Here is an 18,732-nt window from a genome sequence, read left to right as displayed (position 1 = left end):
CGAACAGGGCAGATACGAAGAGGGCAGATACGAAGTAGGCTGGGGCTGGGGTGAAGCATCGCGGCATCGAGCTATAAGAAAAGTCGTGCATAAGCGCGGTGCTACGACCACCGTAAAAATGGACGCAAACTACATAGAGACTAGAGGCTATTGGGGGCCATCGAGGTGAGCCTCATCCTGGACAAGTCAGACGAGCGACTACCCCTATCGGACTCCGTTCTCTAGTGAGCGTCACTAGTATGTAGTTTACTGAGTTCGTCAATCCTCCGTGTCCAGAATCCAGCACGGAGTTCTGGTGAGTTTGTGCCCGGTAGCAGTGAAATAATTCATATATTTCAGCCATTTCGGACAGGGCGCGATTATGGCATCGAAGGTGAAATTCAGCGGGGAATTTCGGTCTGCAGGAGAGTTGTAATATATAGCGTGAGACCCCTTGAGCCTGTCGATCGGGTTGTGTCCAGCAGAACAGACCGAGAACACAAAAAGGGTCTCGAGTTGTCTCTTGAGGGCCTAGTGGTAGTGTGGTCGTGGCTACGTGGGCGAGGAATGGACGGACACAGCCGGAGTCCTGCGGAGGACCGCAACGGTGCTGCTGCTACTCCGCTTGTTAAGCTTCTTTGCCGGGTTGCATTGGCACTGGCAGCGATCAGACGTCTGATGAAAGTGCCGAATCTGAAACGCGACGTGGTTCCAGGGGACCGCGAATCGCTGACGAGTCTGCGCCCCACGTTGGAGACGAGGGCGCTGTGATGGGGAAGCAGACAGGCAGCCACCGAAATATTATAGAACAAAATAGGATGCCAGTGGACGAAAGATTATTCGGGAAAGACCGTAGACGAGCTCGCAATTCAGTGACCATAAGCGCCCGCCTCGAGTTCGGAGCAGGTATACGACGCATGAGGCGCTGCGGCATCGCGGCTGGCGTGGCTACGTGGGGCCGGATACGACCAGATCGTCAAATGGCTTATAAGCCTGCGAGCGCCCGGTTCTTCACATCATGAGCGATGAGTCTTGACAATGCGACGGTCCAAGGGTTTTCGCGTCTCGGTCGCCTGCCTGCTGCTGCTGGCGCTCGTCTTCGCCAACCGCCATCTCGCCTCGATTGAGCGCCAAGATGGGACCGGCGAGCTGGAGCCGGAATTCGTGATGGAGGATGGCAATGGCCATATCGAGCTGGTCTCGGTCGACCGCCGTCCTCGCGCTGTGAACCCGGATAGAACCTCGAACTCGAAGTCAAAGTCGGCGCCGGTGCAGCAGCAGTCGCAATCGCAATCTCGGCCCGCGACATCGGTGAAAGTGCAGGGCTGGCTGCAACCAACCAAGCCGCCGGCGCCACCCGCCCGCTTTGCGCCCCAGCAGATCCCCATCGACGTGCCGGGCGAAACGTGGTGGGAGGAGTGGGAGGCCGAGCGCGAGGCGTGGAACGCGGAACAGGAAGAGGGCAATCTGGGCCAGCGATACCTCAACAAAGACAAGCCCACCGCCTCGTCGCCGCCCAAACCGAAAGTCACCCCCAAATCCGATCGCATCGTCGTGCTGGGCCGGACCTCGTGGGAGGATGCGTCGTGGCTGGAGGAAGAGCTGCCTGAGTGAGTACAAGCCATGAAGCATGAACGGCGGTCGAGTCGTTGCTAATCCCGGTACAGATGGCAGCACGCCATCTACGTGGTCGATGACCCCGACGCCGAGTTCACCGTCCAGGAGAACAAGGGCAAGGAGAGCAATGTTTATCTCCAGTACATCACAGACCACTACCCCAATTTCCCTGACTACATGGTCTTCCTGCACGCCCATCGCAGCAGCGGCCACGTCGAGTTCCCCGAGCAGGACAATGTCCTGACCGTCCAGCGCCTCCAGCTGGACTTTGTCAAGCGGGTTGGCTATGTCAACATGCGCTGCGAGTGGGAGCCCGGCTGTCCGGGCGAGGTCCAGCCGTTTCGACAAATGGCCGGCCGCACGACTGAGATCGCCTTCGCGGGCGCTTGGATGCGCATTTTTAACAGTACTGATGTCCCGGATGTGGTTGCCGTCCCCTGCTGCGCGCAGTTCGCCATCACCCGTGAACAGATCCTGTCTCGGCCGCTCAGTGACTACCAGGCCTTCCACCGCTGGCTCATGGAGACCGAGCTCGATGATGAGACGAGTGGTCGGGTGTTTGAGTATCTGTGGCACATCATCTTCGGGCAGGATCCCGTCTTGTGAGTTTTCTGCAGTAGTTGAGTTTATGCTCGTGTGAATAGCGAGATTGGTGTGCTGACCACTACATGCACAGTTGTCCCTCCAAGCAGCAGTGCTACATGGATGTCTATGGCGTCGAGTGGGATCCGTCCTATGATCTCCCCGACATCACCTGGGTCGATGATTCCTACTGGGATGATTTCGACATGGACAAGCTAGACTTGGAGGAGAACTCGTCCCTCGACGATGGCGATGGGGGTGATGTAGATAACAGTGGGGACAACATGTACAGCGGTCGCCCGGACCAGGAAAGCATATGGACACCACCATAAACGACACGGGCCGACAACGAGGATATGAACAGATGGGAGATGTAAATTGTTTTATGTGTACAGATACTGCCATTCCGCACCGGGAGTGTAGGACGAATAGATACCCCCATGATTTTATTTTTCCCATGCATTCTACAACTATACCCAGGGCTAAGATCCCCAAGGTTGTCTACAGCAGTGTAGGTACAATTATAACACTATATCCGGAACGAAAGCACGCTGTGGGCGCGCATAGATCGGGGCCGGGCCGAAATTCGATCTCGAGCGTGGATGATCGGTGCTTTCAAAATTAACTGAAGTGAGGGTATTGCCTCCCTCATCCCGATTTCTCATCCGAAACGTCAGTGTGCATCATGACGACAAACATCTGTTCGTCGGCCAGTCTGGTATATGGCGGTGGCATCTATCAATCACCTTGCTATCTCAATATACAAGCGATACGTCCAAACTTGGGAGTGCTTCGCATGCGGACGTTCCTTCGCGTGGGCTTTCAAATACGTTATGACGTCCATGATGTTCAGTTGAGCCCATTCCGACGGATCCTCAGCGTCTCTGGCCCAATTGCAGTCTGTGAATATGACCATTTTTATTGGACCCTATTGAATACACTGTAGAACCGCCATACTGCTTCTTGCATCATTCACCTACCAGTGTACATATAGGCCAGAAGCTCGTTTGACTTGTACACTGGCTATGGATTTTCACCAGCATTTTCAATCCCGAGTTGTGCCACCCTGGCGAATCACTGCAGGAATTTGTCGTGCTGACAGGCCGTGTTGCGGTCAAGTCGTCCAACAGTAGACTGATGGGGACTGTTGGTAAGAGGTTCGTGCCTTTCTTCGAGGTCGTGGAGTAGATATGGGTGCGTTTGTTGCATCGCTCCCAATGACATACACATTCATCTCTGTATGCCGACATTCAAAATCTCACACATTTGTTCGACGTTGACTCGAAGAAACGTCGAACAAAAAGAAGAGATGCTTGGGGAATCACATAAAAGGCCAATGAGAAAAACCAATGAGATAAGCATATTCACCGTATAAGAGTTCTTGTATTCCAAGGTCTCTCCAGATGATGGCGGAGCGGTGGTCTGCGGAACCCGTTTTGACTTTTGTAGGTTGGGAACTATGTTACTCCAAGCAACGTTGTTCCTGCGTTTGGAGATAGGCACCGCATTGAATGAACTTGCCACAGGGGCGACAGTTGCCGTTGATTTCGATGTCGATTCGGGGCGACACTGGTTGGGAATTGCTGAAGGCAGGTAGCATCAGCTCCCTGAGGGCCTGGCCTCATGAGCGTGTGAATGGACTCCACATTTGGCAAGGTGTGCGTGGTGTTGAAAGTTCTCGTCTGTTTCCTGTGCATTGTTTCATGAGCGTTGATTGTCAGTAGCGGAAGATCGAGAGTGGGGAATGAGGAGTTTGAAATGGGAGGATGAGAGATTATGAATGACAAGACAAGAGATTGAGGATGGGAAATGAGATGGCCCCAGTGTCTCCAGATATTATATGCGAACCGGTGTGGTATTGAGATGATTGTCTCAAAGTGATGATTTCAAGAGATGAACGATGATGTTATGTAGGCGTCTACCTTGGTGACAACGCCTCCTTGATCTCGTATGAATGCTTAGCTTGGTGCTTATGTACAAAGCCACTCCTCTTCTGCCTCAGACCACACTCCCTCCCTGACCTTTCAGGTATCTGCTATTTCTTTGTCTTGTGTGTCCTACCTACAACCAAGCACTTCCGGTCAATGGCGGCACTTTGCACACCAGACCAGGAAGAAGCATGGTGGTGGCAAATGAAAACTCGAAACAGTTCGCGAAGGCACAATACCACGTGGATACTCCCACTGTGTACTATGTATGCTGAAGAGCCGAAGCGGATACCCCACTTCCTCGAGGCCAACTTGGTTGAAGAGATGTTCGAAAATTGGCCACCTGACGGCATGCACCTCTCTGATGAATGGGCTATGACAGCCTGCCAATTTATGCTTGCGAAGGACCGCTCCGAGTTCCCGGATTTTGCTGCAGATGGAAACATCAAATCAACACGACCGAATGTTGGTCGGCCACCCGTTATATACGCCTACAGCGTGCCCTGGATCCCCATCTATAAGGGTTATTACGCGCTGCGTGCTGTGGTCCAGGTAGAAGACTGAACTTTGAGCTCTATGGGGGAACATTCTTGCTCGAAGCCCATTCATTCAGCACAGACTGTGATAGCACACGACTCTTCAGAGTAGCTATCCAGGCAGATGATCGCGTAGGTGACTAGTCAGATGATCAGGTAGCTGGCCGGGTAGTAAGTGAGCAATAATCCTGGCAGTAGAACAAAGGTTTCAGGGTTCAAGTATATTAAGACCATAGTGCAGGTGATATTGACCATCTCTGTGGGCATGCCATCAAATTCTCTGCTACAACAGGATATCATTTCAAATTATAAACAGTCATAATTGAAGCAAATCACACAGACAAATTGCAATATTTAAGGAAAGTCGTCAACATATCCATGACTGCGCATCACCGTTTACCATTCTCGTATCCTCATACACGTCGCCAACACCCCTTGGACAGTAGCAACTCAACACTGCAGGTTGAGCTTACAGCCACGCCAAGGGCATCAGACCAGCGAGGGCGGCCATGGACACAGCACCGGGTGCAGTCAGACCCGCGGCAGCATTGGTGGGGGTAGAAGAGGCAGCTTCCTGCGTCGCACCGTTGTCGCTGCTGCCACTGGTGTTGCTGCCAGTGCTGCTTCCACTGCTACTGCCCGTCGAAGAGGCAGCTATGGTTGCAGATACCCTCGAGCTGGTAGTGGTAGTAGACCCAGTGCTGGTCGCAGCAGCAGAATTGTAGGTGGTCGTGCTAAAGTTGCACGAGCGGACGATGTCGAGGGCCTCTGCAAGCATATAAGTATGCCACCTTCAAATATCGCGTGAGGATTCGAAACTTACCGTTGTCATCGTTATCATCATAGTCGTCGTCGCGATCGTTATCGTTGTCATCGTCGCGATCGTTATCGTTGTCATCGTCGTTATCATAGTCGCGGTCGTACTTGTCAATGCAAGCGGCACAGAGAGGAACCTGGGTCTTCGCCGCATCCCAATCGCAAATGCACTTGATCTCCGCCGAGTCATCATCGTCGTGTTGGTGGTCGCAGCGCTGAGCGGTATTCACGACCGAGCCACAGGCTTCCCAGCAGCGGTTGGGAACATCGTCGTGGTCCAACTTGGATGCAATGGCGACATTGCTGGCCAGCAGGAGGCCGCTAAGAGCGAGAAGTTGCTGAGTGCGCATTTTGCAGGAAATGGAAGGTTGTTTGAAATAATGTAGTTGTTGATTGTGGAGAGATATGATGATAATGCTTCCAACTGTCCGTGGCCAACAGGACATTCTTATATGTTTGCTTGGGCTTTAAGAGCCTGTTTCTATAAATGAAATTTTCCGTTGAACCCTGCCGATCCCAGTAGTTTGCCGAGCCTGTGGTCTTCTCAGTGAAGCCTAAAATTCCTGCCTGTCGGGCATTTCCGTCGATATTGGAGTACCGATGGAGGAGTATTGCAGTGCTAAGCCCCGCGAGGTATGCAGATTCTCTTTGTTGACGGGTATAGAGTATGCAGGCAAAGTCTATTAGCAGTGCTACCACGCTGATCCACGGGAACTGCCACCAATGTCATCGGTGCAAAAGCAGCTGCCTGCTCCATTATCGAAAAAGCCAAGAAACGGAGGTGGAAAGGAGGGCACTCTGATGATCGCGGAGATCTCGAGCTCGCGTGCACTGTTGCAAGTTCACCATGGCTTCTCTTCTCCACCAGGTTTGATCGATGATGACATTGTCTGAATCAGGCCCTTACGTGGAATGAAATAGTCGACAGCAGACCGTCAAACTTTCCATTGTTCAGCCATCGCGGCGTGATTTAGTTGTTCTCGTCTGCATCTGCCAAGCATCCACCGGCCTGCTAAGCCACGCTGTGGGGCCGCCCTACGGCTCAGCAATTCGACTTCTGCACTTCATCTCGTTTAGCTCTCCCCAAGCTGCGATGGGTCCGAGGGGCATCGAGCCAGCGCCCGCTCTGTTGTGTGATGCATGCATGCCTTCAAACCTGCCGGGTCGTGACGGGGCCCCGGAGGGGATTGGTGCGTTTCCCTGCCGCGACCCGATCCAAAACCACGATTGGAGAGGCTGGATATATAAATAGCAGCCGCTTGGAGATACCCTTGATCAGACATTTCTAGGCGTCAGCATTCCTTGAAAGACGGACGGAAGACCCTGGGCTGCTGCCATCAGCATGCAACACATAGCCCCCAACGATAGGTCATGGTCAACGGCGACACCGACAATGGGACCGGCGATTGTTGTCATCGCATGGGCAGAAATTCGAACAGGAAGATGAAACTGTTATAGAGTGGTTTCTTCACTTCGTCGACACGATGTGGTGTCGTTTTTCGATAAAGCCAGAAGAGTGTGACAGTGCGATTGTTGTATACTTGACATGGGTTAGAGCCCTGACTAAGAAGGACCCCACAGTCTGCGAGAGATGAGATCATCCCATCCAGTTACACCTGACCTGGGCCTGGAGGTAGTACGACTATCGGAATACTAGCAAAACACTAAGTCTACCACTACCACTACCACATTCATCATTCTACCTGAGGATACCGAGAATTCGACGATGGCTCGAGCTGCAAGCAAGATGTGGGAATGCTACTGCCTGCGTCCCACTCTCAACTCCCCCTCCACCCTCCTCCCCGTCTTTCTCTACGGCACAGCCTGGAAGAAAGACCAAACAGCCGACCTTGTCTATAATGCGGTCCACGCCGGCTTCCGAGCTGTTGACACCGCCGCTCAGCCACGACACTACCAAGAACATCTCGTAGGCGATGGCATTCGTCAGGCCATCGCGGAAGGTCTCGTCCGCCGGGAGGATCTATATGTATGTGCACACGAGTGTCCCGACGTCAATGAGACCAGTGTTCACTAATGAAAAACCTCCAGTTGCAAACCAAGTTCAGTCCGATCGGGGCCCAGGATCCAAACAACATGCCCTATGATCCCAGCCTGTCCGTGACGGAACAGGTCCATGCCTCTATCAAGTCTTCTCTGCACAATCTTCGTCCATCGGCAGACCCCAGCAGCGTATCCGATGCATACATCGATACGCTAGTCATCCACTCACCGCTCCGAACCATAGAGATGACCCTGGAGGCATGGCAGGCTCTGGAGACGTACGTCCCACACCGCATCCGCAACCTGGGCATCTCGAATTGCTCATTGCCCATCCTTGAGGCGCTCAACGCCTCATCCGCTACGAAGGTGAAGCCGGCGATCGTGCAGAATCGGTTCTATGAGGATACTGCATTTGATGTCCCTCTGCGAGCATTTTGCCGGGACAACAATATCATCTACCAAAGTTTCTGGACCTTGACTGCTAACCCAGATTTGGTGCGCTCTCAGCCTGTGCAACAATTGGCTTCACAGGTCAAGATTAGCCCGGCGGCAGCATTGTACGCCCTTGTCATGGGGTTGGGCCATACGACAGTGTTGAATGGCACGAAAAATAATGATCGCATGAGGGAAGATCTGGCAGCCCCGCTTCTCGTCCAGCAGTTCGCGCAGACGCAGCCTGTCGAGTGGCAACAGCTATTGACGGGATTCCAGCAATTGGTGGGTGACGCTTAAATAAGGATGTCGAATGATAGGCGACAACCAAGATCATAAGAATCCGAATGTGCGTCTTTGATAGAAGTAGACGGCAAGAGTACCTGCTGTGGCCCAAGTAAATCTCTAGCAGATAAACGGGGACGATCAGCATGCAAGGGAATGTACCGGTACCTCTGAGAGTAGCGGGCTCACCGCCGTGGCAGAAGTAGCGGTACGCAGCCCATCTGTCACATGCTGAGTCAGCTCCACCGCTCGATTGACCTCATCGCCAAGGACAGCGCAAGATTTCGTGTTCCTGCGCTCTCTCGCTCGTCTGTGGTCGCGGCGTCAATTCATATCTGTGGTGCATCCGGCCTTGTCGACCATTGCGCCATCTTGCTGGGCCCGTCGCCGCAATCCTGAATGCTGGTCTCTTTGAGCGCCTGCTGATTGTGATCTTCCAAAACCCATCGAACTCGTTCAAATCAGCCCGTCGCCCGTCGCCCATCGCCCGTCACCCTTCGCCCTCAACCCGTGCTTCGGTGCCACATTCAGCCGCGTGCATTTGAGTGTTCCCTGAGCGTTGTTGTTATCGACACCAGAGTCGGCCGGTTTTTTGCCCGATTCCCGCTCCACCCACAGTTTTTGCGTGAATCCGCGCCCGACGCGGGTTTGTCGACACTTATTTCAAAGAATCCCCGTGAAAAAAAAAATTTAGCATACAAGACCTTGATATCCCCGTACCCGCCCTCCCGCGGGCAACTTCCAGCCCACCACATTCGCTGTGATCGGATAGGCCTCGACCTGCCCCCACGTCGGGAGTTCGTCTACCTTTACCTTTGACCGATAATCCTACAATGAGCTCGCCAGGCATGACTCGCAAGCGACCGGCGCCGGGCACAACCCCAGCTGTTTCCCCTCAGATGGCAGGTGTCCCAAACTACGCCAACCCTAGTGCCTCGCTCTCCAACGACCAATTCTTGCAATGGGGATCAGACCCTTCAAACGTCATCAACACCTCCTCACTCCACGATCCCCCGGCGTACAATCAACAGGGATTCGCGACATCCCAAGATTTATCCGCGACCGCATCGAACCAGCTCGCTCGTCGCCAACAGCCCAGTCAACAGCTCGTGAGTCGAAACCGTGGATACGAGCAAGCACCGACGGTATACCCAGATCACAACACCACCGTCGGACCGCCCGGTGAATCAGGCGCATGGGGAGAGTCTCTGGAGGAACTGTATCAGAAAGCCCAGGTGGCAAAGAGAGAGGCGCAAGCCAAAAGGAAACAGATCCCTCCTTTTGTGCAAAAACTGAGCAGGTATGATAAGAGAAAGCCCTTTTGTCTTCTGGAAGCGGAAGCAGTAAACTGACAGAAAGTGTAGTTTCTTGGATGAGTCCAAAAATACGGAATTGATTCGGTGGTCGGATGACGGTAATTCTTTCATTGTGCTTGACGAGGATGAGTTTGCGAGGACATTGATCCCAGAGCTCTTCAAGCACAACAACTATGCATCATTCGTTCGACAACTGAATATGTACGGCTTTCACAAGAAAGTGGGGCTCTCGGACAACTCGATGCGCGCTAGTGAGAGAAAGAATAAGAGCCCAAGCGAATATGCAAACCCCTTCTTCAAGCGAGGTCATCCAGACCTGCTGTGGTTGATTTCGAAGCCAAAAAATGCGGCCGGCCACGCGAGCAAATCGAGTAAAGGCGGTACGCGGGTCAAGACTGAAGACGCAGATGAAAATGATCTTGACGATTTTGGAGAAGAGGGCGGGCAGATCTCTCGCGACGAACGAGGACGGCCAAACCAGTTGTCCCTCCGGACAGACAACGCTTTGCCCAAAGATCAACTGGCCGGAGTCTATCGAGAGTTGCAGGTCATTCGTGCCCAGCAATCAGTAATTTCCGGTACTATCACCAGGCTGCGAAAGGAGCACGAGCAGCTGTACTCCCAAGCAGCCAATTTCCAGGAGCAACATACGCGCCATGAGAATTCGATCAACGCTATTCTCACTTTCTTGGCGACTGTCTACAACCGAAGCCTCCAAGGGCAAGATGGGACGCAGAATATCGCCAACTCTTTCGCCGGTGCCATCTCCGGGGATCAAGGGAACATTGTCGATGTGGATGACTTCTCGCTTAATCACCTAGCGAACATGGCAAGTCCTACGACTCAACGAACGATGAAGAAGCAGCCCCTCCTTCTCAAAGCGCCCCCTATCACCGACGAAGCTAACCGAGCAACGACCCTTTCGCCTGCCAGCGGCCATTACGATACTCGGTCTCGTAGTCATACTCGCCAACCCAGCGCGACTCAGCCTGGTCATGTGGAGGAAGTCCTGGACAACAGCCCACGACAAAATGCATCCACAATCCCTCCAGGACATCAGGGCGACGAGCAAGACCCCCAGAGAGATATCATGTCGGTCATCCATAATTCCAATGCCCGAAACGGGATTTCTACCAACTTTTCCGATTTTCCGAATGTCCTTTCATCGCTCGAGACCTCGGGTGGCAATGTTCCGCTCACGCAACACCAGCGCGAGGACATGCTACGGCTCATGGGCAATGAGATCAACACGGCCAACCCAACCGGCCAAAGCTCTCACAACAATGCCCTCACTTCCCCTAATCCGCCACCGATGCCACCGAACTACTCCGGCCGTCTTGCGAGCACTCGGAAGGAGATCGATGACTTGGTGAAAATGCAAGCCGAACAGGATCGCTCTGTTCAGAATCTGACCAACCTGCTCCAACCGCTCAGCCCCAATGGTACCATTCCCGGGCTAGGTGACGGTGATGGCAATGTTCCTCCTCCCCCGCTTGATCTCGATCAAATCTTCAACAACGACTACTTCACCGATATTGGAGATGCGGACAACGACAAGAAATTCAATCTAGACGAGAATGGAAATGTGCCGGGTACGGGAACCCACACGCATGATCATTTGGGCAATCCTCCCGTACCTGACGACGGAGACGCCAACGATTTGTTTGACTTTGACCACCTCCCCAACGAGGCTGATCTCTTTGATAGCACCAACCAGGGCCACTCGGGCTACAATTATGGCTTCGATGGGGGCTTTGATGGTGGTGATTCTGCCGCCGGCCACAATGCGGACTCGGGTCGTGTTGTCGAGCAGTTGACGGATAGTGAGGCCACGAGTCCTGCCGCCGCGGATGAACACGCCGATGGCCCAATCGACGGCGGCAGTGCCAAGCGACGCAGGAGGGCATAGTCTGATGTCGGTCTAGACATGGCATGGGGTGGATTGCAAGGAAAGGGAACAGGAAGTCGGAGAACATACCAAATCCGAGGCGCAACCTAGGCGTTTATTTTGATTGCAGGCGGTTCTGCTTGCCGTGGGACGAACAGGCTGGTTCAATTGTTGTAAAAAGCGATCATGATTATGATCCCTGATGAAATTATTTCAAATGTTGATATGGGCGTATTTCCTGCTCACTATCTCTTCGTGACGAGACTTCCCATCTTGATACAGTTGTAGAGTTCAGTACTAGTAATCTGTCAGGCCCGCACCAGCTGCACTGCAAGTTCAAGTGGCTTGGTTCCGTGTATACAAGAGTGAGTGCCAGACCACGGGAGCGTCGGGCGCGACGGGCCAATCCGGACAGGCGCATCCTCCCTAAACCGGCAGAGTCGCGGGTAACAAGCCCCATTTCAGCGACAACGGAGCCTTGGAGAACCGTGAGAACAATAGGAGTTGAAGCATTTCCAACAAAGTAATTTTCTCTCACTGTGAAATATTCTAGACGCCCTCCAAATCTGGAGTTATCAGCAAATCCCCCCACGTCTTGGTTTTTCCCACGATGTGGAAAACAGCGGCTTTCGTTTTGCTCGCTGTGCAGGTATACTTACTCACCGCAACTGCTCTACCGCATGTCTCGAGCTTCTGCAAGCGACATTCCGAACAAACTACAAATTTGCCAAATGTCATTATTTTTGGCAAGGGAGGCATTATCGCAAGCAAGGGAGCGACGAACACCCAAACCACTAACTACAAGGTCGGGGTCACCGTCGAGGCACTAGTTGAGGCGGTGCCCGAGCTATGCGATATCACGAATGTATCTGGTCGACAAGTGTCAAACGTGGACAATGGATCACTCAACTCCACTATCTTATTGAGCCTTGCTCGCTACATCCATGAAGATGTGGCTGATCCAACTTCGCACGGCACTGTGGTTACGCATGGAACCGATACTTTGGAGGAGACGGCCTTCTTTTAAGACTTGATGGTCAAGTTCTCGAAGTCAGTCGTTATAACTGGTGCAATGCGGCCTTTGTCTGCGCTTGGTGCCGGTGGTCCATTGAATCTCTATCAGGCAGTCAAGCTGGCTAGCTCCGATGAAGCTCGTGATCGTGGAGTGATGATTGTATTGAATGAGCAAGTGCTCCCTTTCAATCTTGACAGATAGATGTACTAGCCTATATCTAGTCGGATATGAAGCGCATACACAGCCACGAAGAATAACGCAAATTACTTGGATACCTTCTACGCGACCGAACAGGTCCAGCTCGGCTTCTTCAGTATCCAAGTTCCCAAATCCTACTCTTCGCCTTGGACACCTCGAAATACACCATAAACGACATTTCTGTATTGGGAAAAATGCTGAGTCTCTATCCCAAGTCGATATTCTTTATGAAGGGTATGGCTGCGAGAAAGCGTCAGACTTAACGCGACTTGGACATTGTACTGCTACTCCCTCAATCGACGGAAAACTGCATACGCATATGCGGGACAGGCTCTCCGGCTAGCCAATGTCCTCGGATTTTCGAAAGTACAAACTACGGTCGATCCCGTGGAGCAGGAACACTGCAAGCGCATCTAGCGGACAACAGTCTGCATGGATATCATGACCTACACTGAATTATCGTTGACACCAGCTCATGCTTATAATGACGACAACAGCAACTATCCTGATAGTTTAAACTCTCCGCGGACGAGGTTGAAGAATTCTCAAACCCTCCGTATCTTACCGCACAAGTCAAGTTTTGCCACATCAAATATCACATCATCAAGACAATCTCGGAGCTTCATTTTGGGAATGCAGTCGAGGCAGAGGCACTTATTGAGCCCTCTTTGCAAATACTAGAGAGTTGGATCACGGAGTTCTCGCCAATCTGGATTTGACCAAAGATGGGTCGGTTTCAAACGAGACAATGGCTCTCCCGGCAATGCGTACTATCGCATCGCTACTGCTACGATACAACCAGATAAGTGCAAACACCGATTACCTTCTTAATTGAGGGAATATACTGATGGAACAGTGTTGCATCCTTCTCCTGCGCCCGCTGCTATTGAAACAGCTTTATGACCTTTTCCGCAAAAGTGATGGGCTGATATCCAGCAACGAGCTCGCAAAACTGAATGTGCAGTGCTTGCAAGCAGCCTCGAATCATACTGCAATGCAATTTGGGCTTTCAAAATGCCATCAAATTTGTATGCACTGGAACCACTTTCTCGGCCGTCGTTTGTTTTGCCGATTGAGCCACCACAGGATGCTAACATATCCATAGCAAAGTTCGATTTCTGGAAATCGCTGCCCATATTCTCAAGTCTCACAGTACATGTGATATCTGATTCCATGATGGAGAGGCACCCCACTGCTTTTACTCGTGTTGCGGCCAGTACAGCATACACCCCGATCAGAAAGTTATTGGGGGAGATGGACCGAATGGGCAACGTGGCATCAAAAGACCACGAGCGCATGATTTACGACATCGAGTAACTATTCTCTGCTCTCCACCCGAACAGGATTGACTGAAGGGATCGAGAATCTCGTTGAGTGGTCGGACTACCTGAACAATGAGAGCATAAGGTTCGACTTTGATGGAGAATTCCCTTCATTTGACTGGTCTTGAGATATGTACAAACAAGAGCCTCAGAGTTTCACGGTATCCATATCACTCTCATAAATTCACAACTGGCTCATTTAGGGTCATGTCTTCTCGCTGCGATTCACTGCGTGGACTGACGGGTGGGGCCTGGGATTTGGCCCCAGGGGCCAAGGCGGGCTCAGCCTCCGCAGACCAGCCTCGTTTTTCGACACTTACACTCCTGTCTGCCTTGCAGAACTACAGTGCGGCTATTTACATGGCGCGAAGACGCGCCCGCTGCTGACCACCTGTGCTTTTCATCCGGAAATTGAAGCACGCTCGCCATGTCTCCAGCTCCAAATGCCCACGCTAGTGGCGGAGCGGCCCTTCCGAAGCCCCCGTCCGACAAGCAGCTTGACATCCGTAAGCGATGTGAATTTGTATTTTATGAGACTTGCTCTGGTTGAAGCTAACATTTGCGGAGATCACATCTCGACACTCCCACTACTAGCTCGGACCCTGCACCGTTCATTATTTACAGCCCCAGGGCCATTCAAAAGTGTCCAGGATGGCCTCGCATTGCTGATCGTCGCCCTTGAGACGGCGGAGACAGCCGCACTGGCAGCTGACTCTAGCGATTTACATGCATCGATCGAGAAAGAGCTGCAAGGTTGTGACGAGACCTTGCTCGCGCTGCGGAAACTAAAACGCCAGTATAATGTTGGGGATTCTCAGTCCGAAGCGGATCAAACGCCTGTGAATGAGGAAACGACAAAGGAGCTCGAGGAGCTTCGAGAAAAGCTGACCTCTTATACGAGTACTTTGAACTTGCTCAACGCGAACACCGTACGGTCCGTTCTATCTGATCCAAGAATTGTTGAACATCGGACGAAACTGGATGACGAGTGAGAACTAATACATGACTAGATCATCGGAAGAACATGTCCAAAGAACAACGAAAGCATTTATTCAAGAAGTTCGCAGTGGGAAGCGAGATAAGTCGGTGGTTTCCACGAACGCCTTGTCTATCGGCAACGCCGATGGATGGAAACAACTACGCAAGGAGCTGCAAAGCGCCGGAGTCAACGCTGAGAGTTTCGCGCAAAACTTCGAATTAGTGGTTGCCGCGCTGAAGGAGTCCGAGTTTGGCGACAACATCCCTGATTTGGATCATATCAATCCATATTACATTGATGCTGCCCAAAGCGGGCTCTCCTACGGCCAGGTCAAGGATATGGCCACCAACATGGCTTCCGCATGGATGGGTCAGATTTCCGAATATGCCTCTTCTCCGCGATGGAACTCCATCGGCAATCAGTCTATGCAGGCCTTTGCTGGATTAAAAATACAGCCTACTCATGTAGGCCACATGTTTTCAAAGGCCATGGGGAACCGAAAGGACCTCGTTTCGTGTGCGGAAGACGGTGACTTGACTATGGTCATGCATCATTTGAAAAGGGGGGCGAATATCAACACCATCACCGAGGGAGAGTCTGCGTTATCTCGGGCTGCTGCCAACGGTCATAAAGAGATTGTGCTACTTCTTTTCGCCAAGGGGGCGGATCTTGATGCTGTGAACCCGCAAGGCGAGACGCCTTTCGTCCAGGCAGCGAAGAACGGGCACCGGGAGATAGTCCAGATTCTTCTGAGCCACGCTGAATCGGTGGCAAAGGGTCGACATGGAGAAGAAGCACTGAAAAAGGCAGCTGAGAGCGGTCATGAAGAGATTGTTCATATGCTACTGGAGAAAGGGGTCAATGCTGATGTCCTCGATCCCGATGATCGCAATGACAACACAGCTTTGTCCAAGGCTGCGAGCAAAGGTCATGAGAAGATTGTGGTCATGTTGTTAAATCACGGCGTCCGCATCAATGTCACAAATTACTGGGGCGAGACAGCTCTGTACCATGCTATTGCTTATGGGGATAGAAAGATCATCCATCATCTTCTCAAGTTTGACGTCGATGTCGACCCCCGGGCTGAGCACCGGGCACAGGAAAATGCCCGGTTGTTTGGCTGGTTGAAGGCGGAGCAACGTGCGAGAGAGAAGGGCCTGCTGGGGAGTGTCCCAAGATCTCCTGCTCCAGCAGAGTGCCAGACTGCTGAAAACAGCCAGTCCTAACCGAATGAGCGATCCTCAGAGGATATTCTGTCTGAAGACGGTTACTAGAATTGCGATATCTCATACGCTTTTTCGCAAGTTGAATGGTATATGGATTACCAAACAGACTCGAATCAGCTCCAGAAGACTACTACCACCACACAGTATTGAAGACGACCAGGGCCCATGAATTTGTCATGCATAATTTTGACAATTTTGACAATTTTGTAGCTATTTGTATTCAGAACATGCATGAGATGCACCGTGGTATCACTGAGATCAGATTTATCATAGTAATGTCTTCTACCGCTTTCCGTGACGATCCCATTCCAACTCCCCAGTTCGCTCCTTCTTGCGCTCTCGTTCCCGATCTCGGTGCATTCCTCGCTTGCGTCCACCTGTCAAGTCCTTCTCTTTCTCCCGAGGATCGATCACCATCAGCGAGTCTGCATCGTCAGGATGTGCCTTCTTCCAATTTAAGTCTTTACCCAGGGTATCCTTGCCAAATCGTAGCTCATGCGTTAGCCATCCCTCGTCATCTCGGTTTGCATCTTCCCCAGCTTCATCAGGGTCATCCCAGGATTTGCAGGACTGGCAGTTTGCAATAAAGTGGAGGTCACAAAGCTGCGCCTCTGCATCCTCCGCATCTTCTTCATCGAGAGCAGATTCTTTGTTCTTGCGGGTGCCATGTGAGGGCCCAGACGATTTTGTGTCGGCACCCTCCAGCTTCGCCTTGAAGGAATTGAAAAGCTGCAGGGCGTCCCGTTCTGCTTTGGACTTGGGGGCAGAGCTCTGGCCTACGCCATTGGAGCTTTGCGGCGGTCGTTTACGACCTCGGATTGCTGTTTCTGGAATCATGCTTTCCAGTGCTGTCTTCTTGCGGCCGGTGTCCGCAGGGCCAGTGTCCACATTACGGCGCATGGAGGCTTTGAGTGAAGCGATCTCAGCATTCATTCGCGACGCTCTTGACTCCTTCGCAGGCGGGGAGGGGGATCTATCGGGAGATTCAGGGTCTTGAATGGGAAGTTGGGCCACGGGTTCTGGCGTCTTGATGCGTTGCTTGCGGGGAGGTGACGAAGAGCGTTTCGGGGATGGAGATCGTGGCCGCTTTCGGAGCTTCGGGGCGTCCGCTGTTTGTGATTTCGAATGTTTTTGCGCTTCGTCCACGCCGCCAGCGACGTCTGATACGAGCTTTGTATTGAACTTCGGCTTTGCCGGCCGCATCGGCATTTCTTCGTCCCCTTCATCTCCGCCAAAACTCAGTAAGACCTTGCCCCCCCTTGGCTGGCTTCTTCTTCTTCTTCGGCGCGGGCTTGTCCCCTCCTGATGCCGTAGACACAGTCTGCCTATCTTTCAACTTGCCAGTCAACGGTCCTAGTTCCCCGACTTCACAGGACGTCACTTTAATCGGGTACATAGGCCGATCGGTTCCCTCAACACGATCGCCGTCCGCAATCTTGAGAACATTGTAGATGCTGTCTCCTTCCAGTCGTCCGAAAAGTGTGCATTGTCCATTCATCTCGCGCTCAGTGTTGGCTAACGTGATGAAGAATTGACTGCCATAGGATCCGTCCTCGCTTTTCGCCATGCCCACCCTACCACGCCGGTTAAATCGTAGCCGGCTATGTAGCTCATCTCGCAACACCACCCGTTCGGTCGGATCACGGGCCTCGGGGTCATATTCAAACTCGGGATATTCGTAGATGGAGGTTCCGCCAGACCCAGTGCCAGTAGGATCACCTCCCTGGATCACGAAATCGGGAACGACGCGGTGGAAGATGGTTCCAGTAAAGTAATTATCTTTGCAGTGTTGCAGGAAGTTTTTGCAGGTGAGAGGAGCCTGGTTCGCGAAGAGAGAGATGTGAATGGGACCGATGGTGGTATTCAGGGTCGCTGACGCGGTGGGGTTCGGCTCGCTGGCATATGAGGAAGACATGGTGATAAGAATAGGAGCGACTAAGCCGCCGCCAGTACAGGGGGTTCAATGGCGACGAGTCGAGTGTCGTCCGAAGCTTTACAAAGAGGATCTCCGTCGCGACGGCGGAAAAGTGGACGTCATGGCACGTGACTTTAGTGTACCTCGCTGAGTACAGTGGGCCAAAGCTACGCGATGTTGGACAGCAGGGCATCCGCGTCGATCCATAATCTGCGATCGAGATAGGCTATGATTTAGATGCTAGATACGATACATCGTTTGTCAATCGGTGGTCTATCAAGATATTCCGCAGAAGTCAATGCTCCTGGAGCTGTGTCGCATTCGGCAAATGTTAGATATGGATGTCGCGTCGGAAGTGAAGTCTTTTTTTGTCGCATGGGAATTGTGTCAATGGATATCCAGGGTGTAAGTCTGTCGCGAATAGAAAAGATGCTGAGGTCGTAACGTTCGTGATGGTGCTATGGAGAACCGGCTCCATGTCAAACCAACGCGGCAAGTGGGTGACTGAGAACAAGCAATCGACGATCGACATTCCCACCGGCTGCGTTGTTAAAATACAAGCCAATGGGATCATGGCGAGAAGGCATCATCTGAAGATGGTGGCGCATAACGGGCGAGAAAGTGAGAACTTGCTGATGCAGCGACGGTCCAGCCAGCAGCGACGAAATGAGTAGTGGCGCAACGGGTGGGGTGAAAT

The 18,732-nt window shown here is 52.3% G+C and overlaps 9 protein-coding genes across 9 annotated transcripts; 7 read left to right on the top strand and 2 right to left on the bottom strand.

The window, feature by feature from the left end:
- Window positions 1–1,017: 1,017 nt before the first annotated feature.
- N7532_007669 (DUF3431 domain-containing protein) lies at window positions 1,018–2,510 on the top strand (the record flags this gene model as incomplete). The annotated part of the gene is made up of 3 exons (XM_056620161.1): window positions 1,018–1,589; window positions 1,647–2,198; window positions 2,273–2,510. 3 exons carry the CDS (start codon window positions 1,018–1,020, stop codon window positions 2,508–2,510), a joined length of 1,362 nt encoding a protein of 453 aa, XP_056470967.1.
- A 2,601-nt stretch (window positions 2,511–5,111) lies between these two features.
- On the bottom strand, window positions 5,112–5,808 carry N7532_007668 (putative GPI anchored protein; the record flags this gene model as incomplete). Its single annotated transcript, XM_056620160.1, has 2 exons — window positions 5,112–5,410; window positions 5,466–5,808. 2 exons carry the CDS (start codon window positions 5,806–5,808, stop codon window positions 5,112–5,114), a joined length of 642 nt encoding a protein of 213 aa, XP_056470966.1.
- A 1,376-nt stretch (window positions 5,809–7,184) lies between these two features.
- On the top strand, window positions 7,185–8,191 carry N7532_007667 (putative aldo-keto reductase (AKR); the record flags this gene model as incomplete). The annotated part of the gene is made up of 2 exons (XM_056620159.1): window positions 7,185–7,445; window positions 7,508–8,191. The coding sequence occupies 2 exons, from the start codon at window positions 7,185–7,187 to the stop codon at window positions 8,189–8,191; spliced, it is 945 nt and encodes a 314-aa protein (XP_056470965.1).
- Window positions 8,192–9,009: 818 nt separating this feature from the next.
- Window positions 9,010–11,401, top strand: N7532_007666 (uncharacterized protein; the record flags this gene model as incomplete). Its single annotated transcript, XM_056620158.1, has 2 exons — window positions 9,010–9,476; window positions 9,541–11,401. The coding sequence occupies 2 exons, from the start codon at window positions 9,010–9,012 to the stop codon at window positions 11,399–11,401; spliced, it is 2,328 nt and encodes a 775-aa protein (XP_056470964.1).
- Window positions 11,402–11,990: 589 nt separating this feature from the next.
- On the top strand, window positions 11,991–12,407 carry N7532_007665 (L-asparaginase; the record flags this gene model as incomplete). The annotated part of the gene is made up of 1 exon (XM_056620157.1): window positions 11,991–12,407. The coding sequence occupies one exon, from the start codon at window positions 11,991–11,993 to the stop codon at window positions 12,405–12,407; it is 417 nt and encodes a 138-aa protein (XP_056470963.1).
- Window positions 12,408–14,342: 1,935 nt separating this feature from the next.
- On the top strand, window positions 14,343–14,907 carry N7532_007664 (uncharacterized protein; the record flags this gene model as incomplete). Its single annotated transcript, XM_056620156.1, has 2 exons — window positions 14,343–14,421; window positions 14,540–14,907. 2 exons carry the CDS (start codon window positions 14,343–14,345, stop codon window positions 14,905–14,907), a joined length of 447 nt encoding a protein of 148 aa, XP_056470962.1.
- Window positions 14,908–14,917: 10 nt separating this feature from the next.
- Window positions 14,918–16,120, top strand: N7532_007663 (ankyrin repeat domain-containing protein; the record flags this gene model as incomplete). The annotated part of the gene is made up of 1 exon (XM_056620155.1): window positions 14,918–16,120. The coding sequence occupies one exon, from the start codon at window positions 14,918–14,920 to the stop codon at window positions 16,118–16,120; it is 1,203 nt and encodes a 400-aa protein (XP_056470961.1).
- A 282-nt stretch (window positions 16,121–16,402) lies between these two features.
- On the bottom strand, window positions 16,403–18,035 carry cwc27 (putative peptidyl-prolyl cis-trans isomerase; the record flags this gene model as incomplete). Its single annotated transcript, XM_056620154.1, has 2 exons — window positions 16,403–17,422; window positions 17,487–18,035. 2 exons carry the CDS (start codon window positions 18,033–18,035, stop codon window positions 16,403–16,405), a joined length of 1,569 nt encoding a protein of 522 aa, XP_056470960.1.
- Window positions 18,036–18,511: 476 nt separating this feature from the next.
- N7532_007661 (uncharacterized protein) lies at window positions 18,512–18,709 on the top strand (the record flags this gene model as incomplete). The annotated part of the gene is made up of 1 exon (XM_056620153.1): window positions 18,512–18,709. The coding sequence occupies one exon, from the start codon at window positions 18,512–18,514 to the stop codon at window positions 18,707–18,709; it is 198 nt and encodes a 65-aa protein (XP_056470959.1).
- Between the last annotated feature and the right edge of the window lie 23 nt (window positions 18,710–18,732).

Source organism: Penicillium argentinense (genome assembly GCF_028826775.1).
Source record: "Penicillium argentinense strain IBT 30761 chromosome Unknown utg000009l_segment0_segment0, whole genome shotgun sequence".
Classification (NCBI taxonomy): domain Eukaryota; kingdom Fungi; phylum Ascomycota; class Eurotiomycetes; order Eurotiales; family Aspergillaceae; genus Penicillium; species Penicillium argentinense.
This window is presented reverse-complemented; position numbering and strand designations above follow the sequence as displayed.